Source organism: Squalius cephalus, assembly GCF_949319135.1.
Source record: "Squalius cephalus genome assembly, chromosome: 15".
Taxonomy (NCBI): domain Eukaryota; kingdom Metazoa; phylum Chordata; class Actinopteri; order Cypriniformes; family Leuciscidae; genus Squalius; species Squalius cephalus.
The window spans coordinates 4,530,346-4,550,478 of NC_137136.1; the positions used below are offsets into that span (position 1 = coordinate 4,530,346).

At 37.3% G+C, this 20,133-nt stretch overlaps 1 protein-coding gene across 1 annotated transcript; it reads left to right on the forward strand.

Annotated features, from left to right (window-relative positions):
• The first annotated feature begins 406 nt into the window (after window positions 1–406).
• On the forward strand, window positions 407–19,106 carry sacm1lb (SAC1 like phosphatidylinositide phosphatase b). The gene is made up of 20 exons (XM_079894863.1): window positions 407–514; window positions 1,238–1,335; window positions 3,435–3,509; window positions 5,971–6,098; window positions 7,865–8,014; window positions 8,695–8,754; window positions 9,142–9,175; window positions 9,392–9,493; window positions 9,576–9,661; window positions 11,601–11,687; window positions 12,362–12,430; window positions 12,517–12,596; window positions 12,673–12,771; window positions 12,868–13,006; window positions 15,793–15,862; window positions 15,963–16,035; window positions 16,121–16,214; window positions 17,500–17,592; window positions 17,895–17,952; window positions 18,667–19,106. Exons 1-20 carry the CDS (start codon window positions 486–488, stop codon window positions 18,801–18,803), a joined length of 1,761 nt encoding a protein of 586 aa, XP_079750989.1. The 5' UTR covers window positions 407–485; the 3' UTR covers window positions 18,804–19,106.
• Window positions 19,107–20,133: the final 1,027 nt, after the last annotated feature.

Consider the following 20,133-nt stretch of genomic DNA (forward strand, 5'->3'; position numbering starts at 1 on the left):
TGAAAAAATTTAAATATTGTGCAAAAGTTCATTTATTTCAGTAATTCAACTTAAAAGATGAAACTAATATATTATATAGACGCATTACATGCAAAGTGAGATATTTCAAGCCTTTATATGTTATAATTGGGATGATTATGGCTTACAGCTTATGAAAACACCAAATCTCAGAAATTTTTAAAAATTTCCATAAGCTGTAAGCCATAATCATCAAAATTATAACAAATAAAGGCTTGAAATATCTCCCTTTGCATGTAATGAGTCTATAATATATTAGTTTCACCTTTTAAGTTTAATTACTGAAATAAATGAACTTTTACACGATATTCAAATTTTTCGAGTTTCACCTAATTGAGACTTTTATTACAAAATGGGACTTTTATCTGTCCTCCAGAGTTCATATCCTGTTGGTGTTCGCTGACTGTCGCTAGATTCCAGATGCTGTATTGACACGTCACGAAGGTCAGGAACGAACTGATGGAAAAATGGCGTCCACCTACAACACCTTTAATCTGTGAGTATTAATTCACTACTCTGATACTCTTATACTCTGATTGATAACTGATTATCGCTTAGATTAATCGAAGAGAGATCACTGGTCATCTTTGATCTGGTGAAGTCTATAAATAGTCTAAGGAAGCAGCAGTGACTTGCATGTTCAGTGAACCACAGGCGCCCTGTCTATGGCTGTGACTCAAAACCTAAGTGAGCTGCCTACCTAGACAACATTTTTGGGCAGCATTCTAGTGAAGTGCTTGTCTAGACAGCATGTAAAGCCACTATTATTCCCCAAAATGTTAGTAGTGATGTTTTGAGACACAGCTTGTGCTGCTGGTCATCAATCATGGTGATCAGATTCCAGTCAGTTCACATCAAAAATCAATTTAGTTAAACTAAAATTATTTTATTGATGGTCAGCAGTAGATTGCTTGAACCTCTTTGCAATTCAGCTTCCTCATTTTGTTGCTGTTGTTGACATTGCTGGTGTTGATGATGATGCAGATGCCAACATCTTACAGAAATGAAAATATAAACCATATCAAGAAATAAGTCCAATCAGCATACTTTGAAAGAAATATATGTAGAATATGATGTGACTGATGATTTCAGTGGCGCATATTAATGAAATGAATGTAATATAGACATGATAAGTGAGTGTTATGCCCTCGCCCAGTTCCTTAAACTGGATTTTACTACATTAACTACAAATAATCTTCACTCTCCTCTCCTTTCACAGGCACACGACCCCTGAGAAGTTCTACATCGAAGCCTGTGATGATGGTGTTGGAGACGTCCTCGCCATTGACAGGGTGTCCACAGAAATGACCCTTACAGGTACAAAAGAGACCTGGATGCTTGAAACGCAACTCAAACACACTTTTTGCTCCTGCAGCGTAGAATTGATGAAAGGACAGACACCGTCTGTATCTGTACACTGAAAAGAGTGTTCTGAAAAGTAGGGGTGTGACGGTTAGTATATAACCGTCAGACCGACGGTTATTGTTGAACACCGTCATTAGATCTGTATAACCGCCAAAAACGTGTTATTAAAATATTTTTTACAAAAAAATTTTTATCATAGAGAATGTTTAAACACTAATTAAAAACAATTGTTAACAGTCTGTGTCATTAATGGTCTACGTCGTTTCCAACTGTATTTGATTCTTTGCCAAGTACCAACGCAAATTTTGTTTTTTAAATCGTCAGACATGATTTTTACCACTTCATTAAGTTTTTCTTTGTAGAAAGCCTTTCTTTAAAGCGAATTTCGTTTTGCATGTATTTAATAAATAAAAAGCAAATATAGTAGACAATATAATAACCGTGGCATTGAGGCGGCAGCGCGCCGCGTTCACTTGCATTGCATTGTTAAAAACCTTTCTTTAAAGCAAATTTCGTTTTGTACAAATTGTATCTTAATTTTAATAAATGTTTCATCAACCAATTGCATGTATTTAATAAATAAAAAGCAAATGACAATATAATAACCGTGACATGGAGGCGCCGGTGCGCCGCGTTCACTTGCATTGCATTGTGAACTAGAGCGCATCTCGTCGTAAATGAATGAAACTCAGCGTAGGCCTATGCCTCATACATTAGCATTAAATATCTTTGCTGCATCCTTTCTAGAACAGACAAGGGCTTTCTTGCGGCTCGCATCAGCAGAGCATTGCATCGTCCATAGACCGCAGAACAATCAGCGGATGGCGGACGGGTGCGGCTTTGAAATTTGGTCAAAAAACGTTGGTGCGGATGATACGTTTTTTGATGCGGTTGCGGATGAAATAATACCCCATTCGCGTATCTCTATCGATAACAACATTGAACACTACACAAATATTAATTGTATTTTTTTTTATTTAGGCGATCAAATAGCAAATCATTGTCTGCTCGTTTACTCAGTTGTCCTATAACAGACGAACGTCGCAACGCCCCCCTGAAAAGTAACTTGCCTCACTTTATGAGGGTGCTTACTGCATAAATGCTTTGAGTTGAAAGCTCCTTTGAGGTCACAGAAGCATTAGAGTTTCCCAAGTCATTCCTTAGTTAAACATTAGCAGAATTTTCAACCCAAATTAGAATGCAAATGAAAAGTCATATTTGGTAAATGATTAGAGGTAGATCGTAATGCATTCTGCAGGGGTTGTCGATGGTTCACAGTTAAATATCTATCATTTTCTGATAAATACTCAGTATAGTATTATCAAAATAATATATCATTTTGAAAAATATATCATATTATTTAACATATTAAATGATATTAAAATTATATATTTTGATTATTAAAAATAATAATTATCATTATTACATACACTGCCCGGCCAAAAGAAAAGTCGCTGCTTGGATTTAAATAGGCAAATGCTTAAGAGTCTATGATTGGATCATTATTGCAGTGATTATTATTTTCTAGCATGTTATATGTTTGGCAACAGTTCTTCTAACTTTAATTGATGGAGCTTGTAGCTTTTCATTTCTTAAACAACCATGTAGGAAGACACATCATGGCCATATTCCAGGATGACAATGTCAAGATTCATCAGGCTTAAAGTGTGAAAGAATGGTTGTGAGGAGCATGAAGAATCATTTTCACTCATGAATTGGCTCCTGTCCAGACCTTAAATTCATTGAAAGTGTTTGGGATGTGCTGGAGGAGACTTTACGCAGTGCTGGACTCTTGCATTGATGCATGTCTTGATGGAAATAACATCACATAATTTCTCAATTATCAATTTGAGGTCAATGCATCTTGATATTGTCATCCTGGAATATGGACATGATGTGTCTTTGTACATGCTTGTTTAAGAAATGAAAAGCTACACACTCCAATCAATTTAATAATATATTTAAAATATATATTATATTTTTCTTATAATATAACAAATAAAAAAACACAGATACGGATAGATAACTTTAAAATGATGTCTCTCTTTCAGTGAGGAAGGACGTCCCCCCTTCAGCGGTGACACGACCAATATGTGGCATCATGGGAACCATACGGCTGGTGGCAGGTACGATCTCTGAAAATGAATTGTGAGTCATAAATTACTCACCCTGTTGTTGCTCTAATGCCGTTTGCCCTTCTTTCTTTTATGGACCACAAAAGGAGAATTAAAAAAAAAATGTCCTGCTCGCGCTCGTCCATATAATGTTGGCGAATAGCGACCAGCATCAAGCTGGTATCACAGACTGATGCAAAAGTAGCACAGAATGATCTCATACGACACATACCATATATTCCAAGTGTTCTGGGGTGTACAATATGAAATTGAATGTATAATTTTTTATCTGTGCTGAGCTGAAACGTTCGTGTGACTCTGTTAGCGCCATAGTTCACTCCGTCTCGCCCAGAAAAAGCACACAAAATCAGGATTAAGAAACACGCATACCTTCTTCTCAGAGGTGATTATATTCGTCGTAACAAGAAGTTATCGCATTCACATCTGTCAACTGTCATCAGACAAATGGAGTTCCGGTCCGGAGATATTAAATTTTAAAGCTCCAATATGTAACAATTTTGCAATAAAATTTCCGAAAATAATTTGCACAGTGTGATATATTTCCTCCAGTTGTGTACTTACAATATCTCAAAAGTCTCCAAAGATTTTTTATTTCAGAGAAATTCCGATTTTAAATAACTGTCCGTCCCGGAAAAGAAATGTCGCCCCTCAGTGACGCAATGTCCGCACTATCCTTTTTTTCCGGTGTGGACCATGTGATATTCCACCACACCGGAATATCACATGGTCAAATGCGGAAGTGGTGATTATAGCGTTATAGCCATAGACTGTATGGTTATAGCTGTTATGGATCACGATTACTCTTTGGCGAGTATTGAAGTGCCAACAAAACGAAAGCGTCCATATTCGGATACACGCAGACTGTGTGACAAACGGAGGAAAAAAACTCGGATAAATATCGGCCAGGCGTTTTCGAGATGGAGAGAGCTGTGCGACAATCTTGGACTTGACAGAGACTCTGCTCTCGCGAGTGTATTGATAGACAGGTAAGCAAATCAATTTTTTTATTATTGTACAAGTAACGTAATAGTTACAGTAAAGATGATTTTAATAGATATGAATTACACCACATGCCTGTAATTAATATAGCATAACATTTCACGTTCCTTGCAGTTCATTAATTATGATGACATAAAATAATACGATCAGACATACAGGTAATACAAAAACGAATAAATTACCTCATCCGTGATCATGATTCATTAATTCCATTTAGATACATCACTAGATGGTGAAAACGCATTAAAAACGACATCTCCCATCGTCACCTCCTTCATAGCGTCATCAAGCTTTGCGTTTGTTATTGTTGGAAACTGCGCCCTCTTGTGGTGAAAAAATATTACATATTGGAGCTTTAACTCTGTGGAGAAAATACACTGATTCTTCTAGGTGTTGTGTATCGCGTCGTGTTTTTGTTCATATTGATTTCTGACATTGTGTGCTTTTTCTGGGTGAGACAGAGTGAACTGCTGCGCTAATAGTTTTGCGAACACTCACGTCATGTAGCTGTGCTCAGACCAATGGCCAAGGTCAGGATTTTCGAAAAATCCAATCAATTTCATATCGTACACCCCAGAACACTTGTAATATACGGCACGGGATCATTCTGTGATACTTCTGCATCTTTTTTTAAAAAGCTTGATGCTGTTCACTGCCATTGTATGGACAAGTGTGAGCGGGACATTTTATTAAAATTCTCCTTTTGTGCTCCATAAAAAAAGAAAGAAGGACAAACGGCATTAGAGCAACAACAGGGTGAGTAATTTATGACTTAATTTTCACTTTAGGGTGAACTATCCCTTTAAATTCCACATAAAACATTAGCTGAATCTGTTAACATTAGTTAATGCACTAGTTTGATTTTTACTAACATTAAAAAAGATTAATAACTGCTTTAAAGGGGTCAACGGATGCTCATTTTCCACAAGTTGGTATGATTCTTTCAAGTTTGTAACATACTTTGGTTAAAATACCTCAATGGTTGTGTAAAACAACACCCTTTTTGCTCTGTTCACAGCGACCCGTTTCGGTGCATTTCTCTTTAAATGATAATGAGCAACTGCTCACCACACCCCTCTTTTCCATGGGGCATGTCGAATGGCTGAGGGCAGAAATATGCTAATACGGGACAGTCCTTCAGTGGTCGTGGGCGGAGCATGAGCAATATGACATCATATTGCTCAGAAAATCCAAACGGCTTGATTATTGAGTGTTTAGGCTTTTTGAGGATTAAAAAAAAGGGAGTGAATGGATTTTTTTTCATTGTATGGTGGTAGTGTCCACACACTGCAAAGACACCATATAAAAGTGAATTTTGCATCAGATGACCCCTTTAAAATATATTGCTCATTGTTCGTTGATGTTAGCTAATGCATGTACTAATGTGAAGAAATTAGACCTTAAAATGCATTCTGAACTCTCATTCTGAATGATGCTCTCTCTGTTTTTTCAGGCATGTATCTCATCGTCATTACAAAGAAGAAGAAAGTGGGTGACCTGTTTGGCCACGCGGTCTGGAAAGCGGCTGACTTTGACATCATTTCATACAAGAAGACTGTTCTGCATCTGACTGATAATCAGGTTGGGTCGTTTTCCAGAAGCATGCGTAGAATTCTCTTCTATTGTCACCGCAGGGAAGTTATTATTTTGACTGGATTTTTGCCCACAATATTTATGGGACTTTTGAGCATCTCTTTATTTAAACAGAACCAAACCATGATCTTGAACCACTGAATTCTTCAAAATGTATTTATAGCCGAGATATTTTTGTTTTGCTTTAAATTCGGAGCGTGTATACTTTTGCTGCCTTTTCTCAAGAAAAGTTATCCAGGTCACATTTTTCCCCAACAATAAAAAAAAAACCCAAAAATATAATGCATAATGTGTTCTTTAAACAGGCAAAATAATATCTGAATGATTTTAGGGGCGATGTGTGCCCATGTTTTCGACAGTTTTTGTGAGATTCACCCTTTTATAGTTTAGTGTGTCAAATAAATCAACCAAACTTCACTAGAGAAACAATGTGACATTGAATTTTTTTTGAACAAGTCACACTTGTAAAAGTCACACTCTTAACATGTTCATTGACTACTATTAGCAGGGCTTGACATTACCTTTTTTGCTCACCAAAGAAGTTCCAAAGTTACTTGCAATTCAGTATTTTCACTGGCCACAATTTTGACATTGATAACATGGGGAAAAACTGCTATATAGATATTTTTTGTAATATTATCTCGTAATTTGGCAGCAGGTATACTGCTGTCACTTTAAGACCTGATGCACTGATCCATTATTCTGTTACACATGCGTTTTCTTTCTCAACTGTTTACATTAATTTAAAACATAACTGACTGTGTTTACATGAATAGTCGCCAAGACTGGCATTTTGGCATTATTTTGTGTGTTTTTGACTGTTTAAGCGCAATAAGCAGCGAAAAATAACTACATTTATTACTTGAGGGGCCTTTATGTGTGCACACTTTTAGTCAGCAGAAATAAAAACATTATTCAAGTAAGTTGGGCTGCTTTCTCAAAACATTCCCTAAATGTAGCCTAACTTTAGCCTGGGAAAACCCAGACAACATCCGACAAATTTAGATTTGCTCTGCAAGTAGTCTGGCAAAGAGCCCATTCAAGCCGATTTTTAATCCGTCCAAATCGCGGCACCAATCAGAAACTTTGGGGCGGGCTTTACATGATGACGATCGCTCTGATTGGTTTAAGGTCTATCCAATTGCGCCCGAGGCATTTGAGCGACGTCCGTTGGTGAAGCCACCAACTTTTAAATGCATTATTATATTAAAATTGCAAACACATGAGGACAGTCTCCATGAAAGACCCACTGGCAGATGAACGTGCTACTACATTTCTCTCCGAAACGGTAGGAAATTAAATTAGATTTAATAGAGGATTTGAACTGTGACACGATGATTGACAGGGCAGTTTAAGTGACAGGATGCACGCGACAGATCCGTCCGATAAAGATGACGAAGTAGTGTGTCCCAAAGCTTGCCTACTTTTTTGCTACACATTCAAAAGTAAATACCTTTTCTTCACAAAAAGAGTACATACTTTTATGGCGTAGTGTAATTTAGGCGAATTGGGACGCAGCATATGGCTTTACACGATGCCGATCGCTCTGATTGGTTTTAGGTCTATCCAACTGCGCCCAGAGGCATTTGAGTGACTTCCGTTCGTGACGCCCCTTTGGAAATGAGTTATTAATGAAGCTTTGCCAGGCCATAACTCAGTTGCTACTGAGAATGGTCTGGTTTTAACCAGGCTAGCCTAACTTAGTTAGAAACGTTGTCTTATCGAAACTAATAATGTTTCTATGGATCTTCCAGATGCAAGACGACAAAGCCTTCCTGTCCATGATCAACAGCGTCCTCAATACAGACGGTTTCTACTTTGCCACGGACTATGACCTGACGCACACGCTACAGCGCCTGGCCAACACCAGCCCAGAGTTTCAGGAGATGACCTTGCTGGAGCGGGTGAGAGAGATGCTCAGTTCCAGCGTTTAACCAGACACTTTAAACGTGGTATACAAATGAGGAATACACCAAGCAATTCATTTTAAAGGGAACCTTTTTCAAAGTCTTGATTTAGTTTTTGGGGTTTACTACAATAGGTTTTCATGTTTTTAAAAGTTCAATAAACATTATTTTTCTCATATTTTATATTGTTTTGGCACCTCTCTTCCCAATCTGTCAGTTTAGTTCCTGTCTCTATGAAGCCCCTGTAAAGTTATGAACATATCTATCATGTAACATCACAATTTTGTAATGCTCATTGCTTAAAGCAGTCTTATCATGATGTGATTATGGTAACACTTTACAATAAGGTTCAATTAGTTAACGTAGGATAATGCATTAACTAACAATAAATAAGAATGAGCAATACATTTGTTACAGGATTTATTTACATTGTTCATGTTAGCTCAGTTCCATTAAATATTATTAACAGATACAACTTTTGATTCTTAATTATGTAATAGTAAATGTTAAAATTAACCTTTCATTTCATTGTTAGTTCATGTTAACAAATGGAACCTTATTGTAAAGTGTTACTGTTTTTATTTCATGTTTTTCTTGACCTCTTTTAGAATTTGGTGCTTTCATGAGGTATGACAGATGAAACTGTTATTATAGCCTCTTAAAATTGTTTTATACAGGCGGATCAGAGATTCGTGTGGAACGGTCACCTTCTCAGAGAATTCATGGCACAGCCTGAGGTAAACGCAAGATTGTTTTAGGTCGAGCTACTATTTTAAGAGGAACTCATTTAGACATTGTGTAGAATTCTGCAAGGAGCACCACATGTCTCTGGGCCTGATTATATGTAGAAAAATCTGGTTACACTTTATTTTAAGGTGTCATTGTTACAGTGTAATTATATATTTAAGTACTGAGTAATATTAAGCAACTACATGTACTTACTAAAGGGTTAGAGTAGGATTAGAATTTGGTTGTGGGTTAGTTGCATGTAATTATGCATAATTTACTGTTATTACTATGGTAAGTACATGTAACATATGTAACAAGGACACTGTAAAATACCAAAAATCTAAAGAATGAATTATGTTTCCTGGTTCTTTTTGACGTTGTGTTTTCTCTTACAGCTACACAAATTCGTTTACCCGGTTGTTCACGGCTGTATCCTTTAACCAGACAAACATTTGTCATCTCTGACACATTTCATTCCACGTCGATGTGTGAAATTAGAAGTGTCCTGTGTTCACTTTCAGAGTTTATTTTGGGCCTTAAATGTCTTGCATGTATGAACAACACTGTGCAGTGCTTATAATGTCTTAATATGTCATTGTCCATACGCTCTCAGACAGATATATAGTCCTTAATCTCCGCTCACAGTCATCACTATGAAGTCGTGCTGCATCAACGGCAAAATCTTTGACTGGATCATCGTTTCCAGGAGGAGCTGCTTCCGCGCTGGTGTCCGCTATTACGTCAGAGGTAAGTTACGCTTGTGTGGTTTGAGACGGTGGCTGTTTTTGATTTATATGCTACTAAATGCTCTGCTCTCTTCCTCTACCAGGTATCGACTCTGAGGGTCACGCGGCCAACTTTGTTGAGACGGAACAGATTGTTCAGTATAATGGAGGAAAAGCATCATTTGTTCAGGTAAGCCTCTGAAATGTAAGCATCCAAATATCAGTTTTCATGCTGTTATGCTAATCCATTTATTGAGGAATCATCCAGGGGTGCGTTTCCCGTACAACGACATAGCTCGCTGGTTAACTACCAAAGTACGATGCATCGTTGAAGAAATCAACTAGCTATACACAACTGTTTCCCGAAACCATATTGTCGCAAATTGGTCGTTCAACCACGTTGTTTAATGATTTCACGCACCTGTTGGAGTAATAACTTATTTTAATGTATCTGTTTCAGATCGAATTAATACTAGACGTTTTGCTATAAATTACGGACATGGCATCTGAGGACTATTTCTCATTTTTCTCAGTTATTTTGCTTTATTTCCAGATTCAATCATAGGCTCGTTCTTATGTAGTAGAGCACGTTCGCACATGCGCACTCTTAAAAAACGACGCTTTAAATCCCTTGACAAGCTAAAAGATGTAAATTACATTTGTATGTATTCTAAATAAAAGACACAGGTTGTACTGAATGTCAGTTTGCTTATTTTACTTACGACAAGGATTTATTAAGTCCACATGTCATGCAAACAGGAGACTATGATTGAAGCTGCAGCTCGAGGGCTGTCGTTCCAACCACACATCTTTGCGATGCTGTTTGCGAATGTTCATTAGACCTGTGGTTTCGGGAAACACTAGACGTGCTTCCATTACAGATGGACTTTTGCGCAAAACTTTTGTGATTTATTTTATTTTTTTCTCTAAATATCGATTAAAAAACTATTGCAAAATGACAGCGTTTCCATTAACCGATGTTATGCGACTAAAGCGTAAATTTTCCTCTCGCGATAAGTCATTCCGAAAATCACTAGACATTATTATTATTACTGGAAGGAAATGTAGCCGTTTTATCCAAGCATTAATGGCAAGGAAAGATCCTTATACTGTGAGTGGCACACATGAGGTGTTTCTCACTCATTTCTGCTCCGAAGTCTTGATTGTGGCACCTCTATGAGGTTTAGAATCCAGTATTTCTGTAATTCTTGTGTCTTTTATGAGTTTAATAAAGAACTCTGTCTCGTATTCTGTCCAAACACACCGCGCCTTCTAAGTCAGGTGACTGTAAATGCTCAAAAACTGTTTCCATTGCAGTTTTGCGAAATATTCCTTTTACGAATTGCCTGAAAAACCACCTCATGCGAGCGGGAAAACTTTTTTGCGTTAAATGGGAGTTTTTGCGAAATTGACGTGTTTCCATTGGGCGTATTTTCAATTCGCAATTTCAATTTGCGCAATTTGAAGGGTAATGGAAACGCGTCTACTGACTCGTTGAACTATGCTGGTAACGACGGAACTTGCGACCATAGTTGGCTAACGATGCTTTTGGGAAACTCACCCCAGTGTAGTTTCAGTGGATAGTCAGGAGGAATTTTTTTGAGCTCTTAATGTTGGAGTGAATCTACATGGCAAATTAAACGGTTTTATTTAAAATTGAATGAAGCCGTTATCTTTTTGGTATCTCTCCTAAATGTCTGTCCGTCGGCTCGATTCTCAAGGGTACAAAGACAAACAGCATCTGTGGGCAGCAGAGATGAATGTCTCAGTGGTTTGATGAATCATGAACCACAGATATATCAAATAAATGTGCGCTTGTTTTTGATCTGTGAATCCATGCAGCCGTTTAATGTCACGATACTTACAGATTTAGACCCTCATGTTTCCTTTTCCCACAGTCGGGAGAGGAAACTTACCGGAATGTTGCTCTGCTCTTGTTTTATTTTTCTTGATTTTTTTTCTTTTTCTTTTTTTTTTTGTCTCCAATCTGAATGCTGGTTGCTAGTTTTCAATGTCATTTAATGAGCAAGAATCCCAACATTTCTTATAAGACAAAGTTGTGCTTTCTTTTGATATCTTTTAATGAATGAACGAATAATCCAGTAAATCTCTGTAATCTTTGTCCACAGACTCGAGGCTCCATCCCATTCTACTGGTCTCAGAGACCGAACCTCAAGTACAAACCAAAACCACAGATCAGCAAAAGCATCAATCACGTGAGATGCTTTCTTTATTTTTCTTTCTTTGTTTTGTTGGAGTCAGTGCAAATAAAGATGTTCATGATTTAAAAAATGTATTAGTAAAAGTTGCAATTAATAATAACTAAGGTTAAAATATGCTTAAATATATTTTGTTTATATATATATATATATATATATATATATATATATATATATATATATATATATATATATATATATAAACAAACAAAATATATTTAAAAATATATATTCAATATTGTTTATTGTTAGATCATGTAAACTAATGTGTTAGCAAATGAAAACTTATTGTAAGGTGATACCAAAAATCTTTAGTATCATTATAAATAAAGTTGTAATGTAATTAATTAATTTTATTTATGACTTAATTTGACACATTTGATATATAATAACATTATACAACATCATATTGTATAATATATATTAAATAATAATAAAAGCCCTTAAGATATTAAGATATTTTTTTAATCAATAATAAAGTTCTACTTTAAACTTTATTTAAAAAAACAACAACTACATTTTATTCCGAAAACTTGTTTATTATTTATAGATAGATAGATAGATAGATAGATAGAAGTATTTATAAGTAGATAAATCATTTTAAATAGTGTATATTAATCAGTCTGCCATTATTGTATGTCTCCATTTGTGTACCGCTTCTCTTCTCACAGCTGGATGGTTTCCAGAGACACTTCGACTCTCAGATCATCACGTACGGCAAACAAGTGATTCTGAACCTGGTACGTTGCCTTTATTTGCTCCATTTACACTGAGGTGTCGCTCCCAGGCTGGAAATATCTCATTAAGATTTCTTTTTATTCTCCAGGTAAATCAGAAAGGCTCAGAAAAGCCGCTGGAACAGGCCTTTGCAAAGATGGTGGACAGTCTGGGCAACGGCATGATCAAGTGAGTCGATAAGAAAATCTCATAAAGCACTGATACAGATCCACAAATGCCGAACTCAGACTGTGTTCTTCTGCAGGTACATCGCGTTTGACTTTCACATGGAGTGCAGCCGTATGAGGTGGCATCGCCTGCAGATCCTGGTGGACACGGTGGCGGAAATGCAGGATGAGTTTGGGTATGACGTGTTTGCATGCAAAAAGAGTTTTATCTGTTATCATCTAATGCTCCTGGGCATAATTTGAATGCTCTTATTTGTTTATTTTTTCAACAGCTACTTCCTGGTGGATTCAGACGGATCGGTCCAAAAGCAGCAGGACGGGACGTTTCGAAGCAACTGCATGGACTGTCTGGATCGAACCAACGTCATCCAGAGTCTGCTGGCCCGCCGCTCGCTGCAGTCACAGTTAGAGGTGTGTGTGATGAGACTATTTATTATCCTCCATGGGACTGTCATTAGACCACAATTCACATTGAATTAAGGGTGTGTGATGTTATGATTATATATAGCGAATATCACCAAGTTATGGAAATATATAGGGAAATTTTAGCTATAGTGTCCAGGCCTACGTCAAAAGAGGAGTCATTATTTGCAGTCCGTTTTGCCAGAGGACAAAGACTGTATGTAAGACTGTGTGTAATGTCTTATATAAGCTGACAAAATCATCTTTTAGGAGTACACAAACATAAGGGGCTTTCGCACCAGAGGAACCTTTTCATAGTTCCTATAACTATTGGCGGTAGAGATGCGCGGTTGGCGGTTACAGCCGCGGACTCCGCGGATAAACCGCGGATCGGGCGGATGACGTGACGAAAATTTATATTTTAATTAAATTCGGGCCGGTGGCGGGCGGTTGAACCAATCAAATGAAAAATATATGTATACACCAATCAGCGGATGGCGGGCGGGTGCGGTTTTGAAAATTGGTCAAAAACGTTGGTGCGAATGGATGGCGGACGGATGATGAGTTTTGTGATGCGGTTGCGGATGAAATAATAGCCCATCCGCGCATCTCTAATTGGCGGAAGTACCTGGATTTTGGCGCTTTTGCACTAGTGATGCGCGGGTCGGCTTTTTTTCCAACCCGCGGGTCCCGCTTTTATGAAATTATTTGGCCCGCCCCGCACCACTGTATCTATTTTTACAACCCGCCCCACCCCGCACCCGTGACCATTAAATAGACATACTAGGCATTGTAATGTAAATGAAAACAGCCTGAAAGTGCTTGGAAACATCGCCATGTAAACTGGCAATAACAGACGATTCTGAATATGAACCATAAATCAGGTCATATTAGATATGATTTAAACATTTTCAATATTTACAAAGCAGCGTTTGTATTAATCTAATTCATCATTCACCTTTTTTTCTTTTAATTATGTAAAATCCCGACCTCAATTTCTCCCGCACCTCATCTTCCATCTCCGTCTTTGTTGTTGTGGCTGGCAGCGCGAGCTGCTTTGCGCGAGCTGTGTCACGTGACGCCAAAGGTTTGGGGAAATCACGCAAGTTGCATTGCTACGTCCTTATCAACGAACCTACTAAAATATGATTAGATTGATATTATCAAATCTTTAATATAGGCTGGACATTGCATACAACATATATGTAAGGGATAATGCCTTCGTAGAGGCAACCACCCTCCGCTTCGCGTCGGGCGGTTCTTCGCCTCTACGTCGTGCATTAAAATCCTTTAATGCATGGCTAGCCGTGGATTATCCCGCTTATACCTTGGTTATTTGCCAAGTTAAAAACAAGTTAAAGCTGTAACTGTAACGTGTATTTTTTTAACAGACGTGTAAAAATGACGGTTATTTTCTTAAGTTACGGCTCGTTAGTTCCAGCACTCCGTCCGCTTTAAATAAAGTAGAGCCATCGGATTGCTTTTATTTGAATGAATTATCACATTTATTTAAATTCATTATTAAACGAGAGAGACAGAGAACTGAAGGAGAAGGAACAGAGAGAGAGAGAGAGAGAGAGATGCGTGCGTGAGTTACCTGTGTGCGTCTCTTCTTTAAAGTCTAGCAGCTACAGTCCCCTCGTTGCTTAAGCATATAGCTAACTTAATGATTCTTTAATGGTTTAATGTCAAAATGATTGAGAAAATTAAACGATATGCAAAAATCATCCATTTAGCCTACCTAAATAAACGTTTTCATATGTGTCTCTCACTCTGCGTGCAAGTGTAACTATGGTTACCAATGTAGCGGATTAATTTTGAACTGTAATCAAACTGACTGGAACTACCTGTGCATTAAACGGTTTTACTGCACACCTTCCAGCCAATCAGAATCGAGTATTTAAACAGCCCATGGTATAAGGATTTTTATTTTATTTTGTTTTTAATGACCCGCCCCAACCCACCCCGCAAATAAAGTGACAATTTCTTTACCCGCCCCAACCCGACCCGCGGGCTACCCGCGGGGCCCGCGGGTTATGAGACGACCCGCGCATTACTAGTTTGCACCGCAGGAACTAGGAACTATTTTAGTTCTAGGAACTCTTTTGGAGGAACTAATTTAGCTCTTACTTCAGGGTAGGGTCTAAACCAGCACTATAGGAACTATCCGTGACGTTAGTGTTCGCTGATTGGCCGAACGCACCCGAAACACCAGCACCCGCCATTTTTAAAAAGGCTGTGAAAACACACAGATTATAGAAGCCTATATATTTACTCCACAGACTAACTCTACGAACATGGAAAACAGTGATAGATGGGCATCTTAACCTTTACGCTGAGGAGAAAATCCAACGCAACTTTGAGGGGACCAAGCGAAACATGATTATGTATTTCTGCTCAGCTAGCGACACTGTACATCAACCACACGGCATACGCTACTAACTTTTCATTACTGTCTACTTTCTATGTATAATAGTTCTATCTAATAACATATTAGACAGGACCGTTTGACAGATCGTAAACTAATGAACATGGAGAATGCGAGCACTGTTTGCTCAGGCTCTGGCGTTCTCAGCGCCGTCAAAATAAAGGTCCGCCGTGCCATCAAAATAAAATTCATAACAACAACAGGCTTACGTCACTTCAGAGTCCCTACTGGCGGTGCGAATGCAACCAGAAAACATTCCTTGGAGAACCACCCTGATGGCTAGTTCCTAGATCTATCCGGTAAAGCTTTTAGTTCCTGTCTGTTAGCTGTGAGGTTTCCTCATATTTTATGTCTTGTTTATATGTAGAGGTTGGGAGTTTTACATGTGGGGCAGCGGATTGAAGACCAGGCGGATTTTGAAAAAATATACAAGAATGGTAAGCAAAAATGAATGCTGATATTCAATAGTCTGGCTATGTGAGACTGTCTCATTCATACCCTTTCTATTCTTGCTTTCTTTGTTTTTATTCCCTGCAGCATGGGCAGATAACGCCAATGCGTGTGCCAAACAGTACGCCGGCACAGGAGCCCTGAAGACTGATTTCACACGGTAAGAAGGACTGTCTTCTCTGCTTGTGTCTGAGAGTAAATGTTTAGATGGATTGTAGAAGATGATTGGTTCTCTGTGTCCTCAGGACGGGAAAGAGAACCCAGTGGGGTTTGCTGATGGACGGGTGGAACTCCATGATCAGATACTACAAGAACAACTTCTCGGATGGGTTCAGACAGGTGAGCCTCACATGGACAAACCATTGATCCTTAATTTGTCTTAAACACATTTTAAATAGTATTTTAACATTTAAAAATGTATAGTTTATGGATTCAGTAGAAACTGTTAGCTCTTTCCCCACCATTGACAAGATTTTTCGTCATTTATGACACAACGCTTCCCCGCCGTTGACAAGTTTTCCCAGCAATCCATGTTTACACTGTTATATGGTAATACACACCCTTATGAAAGAGTACAGAATCTCTGGATCAAAACACAAGTGAAAAAGCAACAAAAACAAGTGATAGAAGCTTCGCTTGCGCTGATGAAGCTAACGTGATCATCAAACATCCAACAGTATTTAAATCAAAACTGCCTAACGTTAGCGAATGAAATGTCGAGCCAGGAAGAGTATAGACTGAAGCTTTAGGGGTGTTGATGGACTCAATCTGCTCCATCTGTGTTTTGATCATCGTTCTGAATCCCATCCAGACAAAGTCTTTGACAAAAATGTGATTTTCTCAGTTTTGTGCAAAATTTAGCTTTTTTCATGGAACATTCAAGTGTTGATAAAATAAATAAAATGCATGAAACTAGAATATTTTTTAAAGCAGGGGCTCTGCTCTTTCTTTTTATATATATTCTGTATTCAGATATTCATACAACAAAATATTCTGGGGCCATGAAATTTATGTGAAAAAGATATTTAAAAAAACACTGGCGCTGACAGGCAACTTTTGTATATAAAAAAAGAAACGCTGTCAGGGAAAGTGTTCCAAACCCCTTTTTATTATTAAAATACTAATGCTTAAATAATTTAACAATACGTTTATATGTTTTAAAAAACATATTTCAATTTAAAAATTGATTGTATTAATTTTAAAATAATTATTATATGCAATGCATTTTTATGATGTAATGAATTTTTTGTAATTGTTTTATTTTATTATGCTTATTTTTTTTTTACGTTTTTATGATTTAATTAATTTATAATTTATATTATTAATTATTACAATTATTTGAATAATTAATACATTTTTATCATCTCATGAATCATCTCAGCTTGGAAAACCCTTGTCTAGTGTAAATCAGTAGCAAATGCAAAAAAAGACGTGTTGTGTGTTTAATTTCTTTGCTGTGTCTGTAGATTTCAGTCTGTTTCTCGAACAAAGCATCACATGACTTCAAAACACACATGAATCCTATTAATGTTTTATAAAATCATAATTTTTGGAAAAGGAATTTTACACTGATTTGTAGATTGCAAGAATTCATGCTGCGAATAATTTATATTTTTTTCTCCAGGACTCCATTGACCTGTTCTTGGGGAACTATGCTGTGGAAGAGGCAGATATCAACACTCCTCTACATGAGCCCAAAGACTGGAAGTTCCTCACGGTAAGAAGCGCTGAACCCAGAGGAAACTACATTTGGCCTTTGTCCTGCTTGCCTTTAGGTCTCTTTAGTGTCACGCCCACATCTCAACATCCAATCAAGACCCGACCTACTTTTTTTTTTTCAATAATCCATTACACTACAATGTACATCACAATATATCTGTCGCTTCTTCCATTTCTTCTCGAATTTAAACATTTTGAATCAGTATTATTTTTGGCATTGATATGGAGCTTGAGATTAATATTGTCAAAAGGCTACAAATGATTAAAATCAGTGCTAACATTTTTCCCCCTCACTTTCAGCTGCCGATCATCATGGTGGTTGCTTTCTCAATGTGCATCATATGTCTCCTTATGGCTGGTAAGACACTGATTTACATTGATATTAATATTAATATCAATATTAGCATTAATATTAAGGCAAGACACTACAGTCAAAACCATGTTTTTTTCATGCACTGGTAAATTTTGAGATTTTGGACTATTTTGCTTCCAAAACACGTCTTCTTTCAGAATAATGGAAAGGAAATTTAAGTGTTTATTTTATTTCACTTTCCATCTGTAGATTTCAATGACAATACATATCTTTGATATACTTATCAGTGAGTTTTTCTCCTGCACCGAGTCAGAAATCTCCACTTCACCAGCTTTACACACATAAATTCATATATCATTCACCTGATATATATAACTTTTTATTCCTAATAAATAACATGGTGACATGTATGTATGAGAGATCCAGAATCCCCTCTGTAAAAACCTTTGTCAACAAAATTGTGATCCTGGCTTTATCCAGTGTTAAGATTTCTGTTCTGGAAATATATGCAAATATGTGCATATTTAATTAGATAATGCCTAATTTGCATATTTCAACACAACTTTTCAGAAAACTTTCAATGCAACTTTTTTTTTTTTGCAATTCTTCTTGTAATTAATCAACAAGATATCTATTAGTTAACTTTTTTTTTTTTGACTCCATTCACCCTGAGTGTCTTGCCTTAATAGTAATATTGTACTATTTGAATTAATATCAGTGCCTGTGTGAACGGTCGCTCATCCTCCCTCTGTTACCCAGGCGACACCTGGACGGAGACTCTGGCGTACGTGTTGTTCTGGGGTTTGGCGAGTGTCGTGACCGGCGGCGTGATCCTCTTCAACGGCCGGGACTTTGTGGACGCGCCCAAACTGGTGCAGAAGGAGAAGATGGACTGAACCTGCGTGTGTGGGAAGCAGCTTGGTCCCATCGAGTCTTCATCCTCCTCCTCCTCATCCTCAGTCCTGTCTTACTCTCAGCTTCACCGGGCCTGGAGCCTGTACTGAGGAAGAGGACGAAGGCCTGGGGCCGGACGGGACCGAACGCACGCGCTGCTCTCCACACGAGGATCGTATCACCCGGGACCATCTCACAGAGATCCCATAATTCCATCTTACATATAGGCAGCTTTACAGGCGCAAAATCAAGCACCTTAGACTTGACCATGAGGTTGTCGGCCCCGTCCTCGTGGTTCACACGTCCCGATGACGTGTTTTCATAGACGCCCGTGTCTAATCGCACACGCCTGCCGATATTCCACCGGCGCTCACAAGTCGCAGCTCTCGGACTGTTTGTGGAAAACCAAACGCATTTATATCGCATCTGCCGTCACACCAAAATCATTGTCTTGTTTTCTAATAAAGATACGTGCACAATAAGAGATACATTGGTAACACTTCACAATAAGGTTTGATTTGTTAACATTAGTTAACTACAACAAACACTTCTAAAGCTTACTATTAATCTATCTATCTTATTATTAAATTATTAATCTTAATTTCAACATTTAATGCATTTTTAAAATCCAAAGTTATTTGTCAACAATTGACAAAATATTGCTCACTGTTAGTTCACGTCGGTTAATATATTAACTAATATAAACAAATTAAACCTTAGTGTAAAGTTTTACAAGAAATGTTTTTAAGGTAATAACTTTTAAGGTTCTGTCTGTTAGCATTGGCTAATGCAATTGCTAAACAATGAACAAGTTTATAGCATTAATTTCTGCATACACATTTTTAATATACATATGCACTTTTAATGAACGTGTTATAAATTAAACATGAATCACCATTTAATATTATTTTCTTATTATCTGTATTAAATGCAGTACAATATTGTTCATTTTTAGTTTGATGCAAACATACCGAACCTTATTGCAACAAGTTTTGTTCTCAGCGAATATATTTTATGCTAAATTAATTTTTCTTATCCCATTAGCAATTTTTTTTTCTTCTGTTTTAAGCAAAAAAAAAAATGTTTGAAACAAGAAAAAAACATGACAAAAATCAAAGTAATTTAAAAAAAAAAAATCAAAAAAAATCTTCAATTCTGCATTACAGGTCATTTTTTTTTTTGTTTTGTTTGTTTTGTTCTGAGAGTGCTTTATAATTTATTAATTTTTTACTAGAAAACAAGACGAACAGCATTTTGTAGTGAATTTGAGACGGACCCGGACTTCATGTGTGCGGTTAAATGGACTCGTTTTATCCTCGCCTTCAATATCAT

What these genes read in the sequence shown, in the direction of transcription:
- sacm1lb (XM_079894863.1), top strand. Translation starts at nt 486, where the DNA reads ATGGCGTCCACCTACAACACCTTTAATCT. An exon ending in AGATGACCTTGCTGGAGCGG is followed by an intron (nt 8,015 to 8,694) that starts GTGAGAGAGATG and finishes TGTTTTATACAG; the next exon opens with GCGGATCAGAGATTCGTGTG. An exon ending in GAAAAGCATCATTTGTTCAG is followed by an intron (nt 9,662 to 11,600) that starts GTAAGCCTCTGA and finishes CTTTGTCCACAG; the next exon opens with ACTCGAGGCTCCATCCCATT.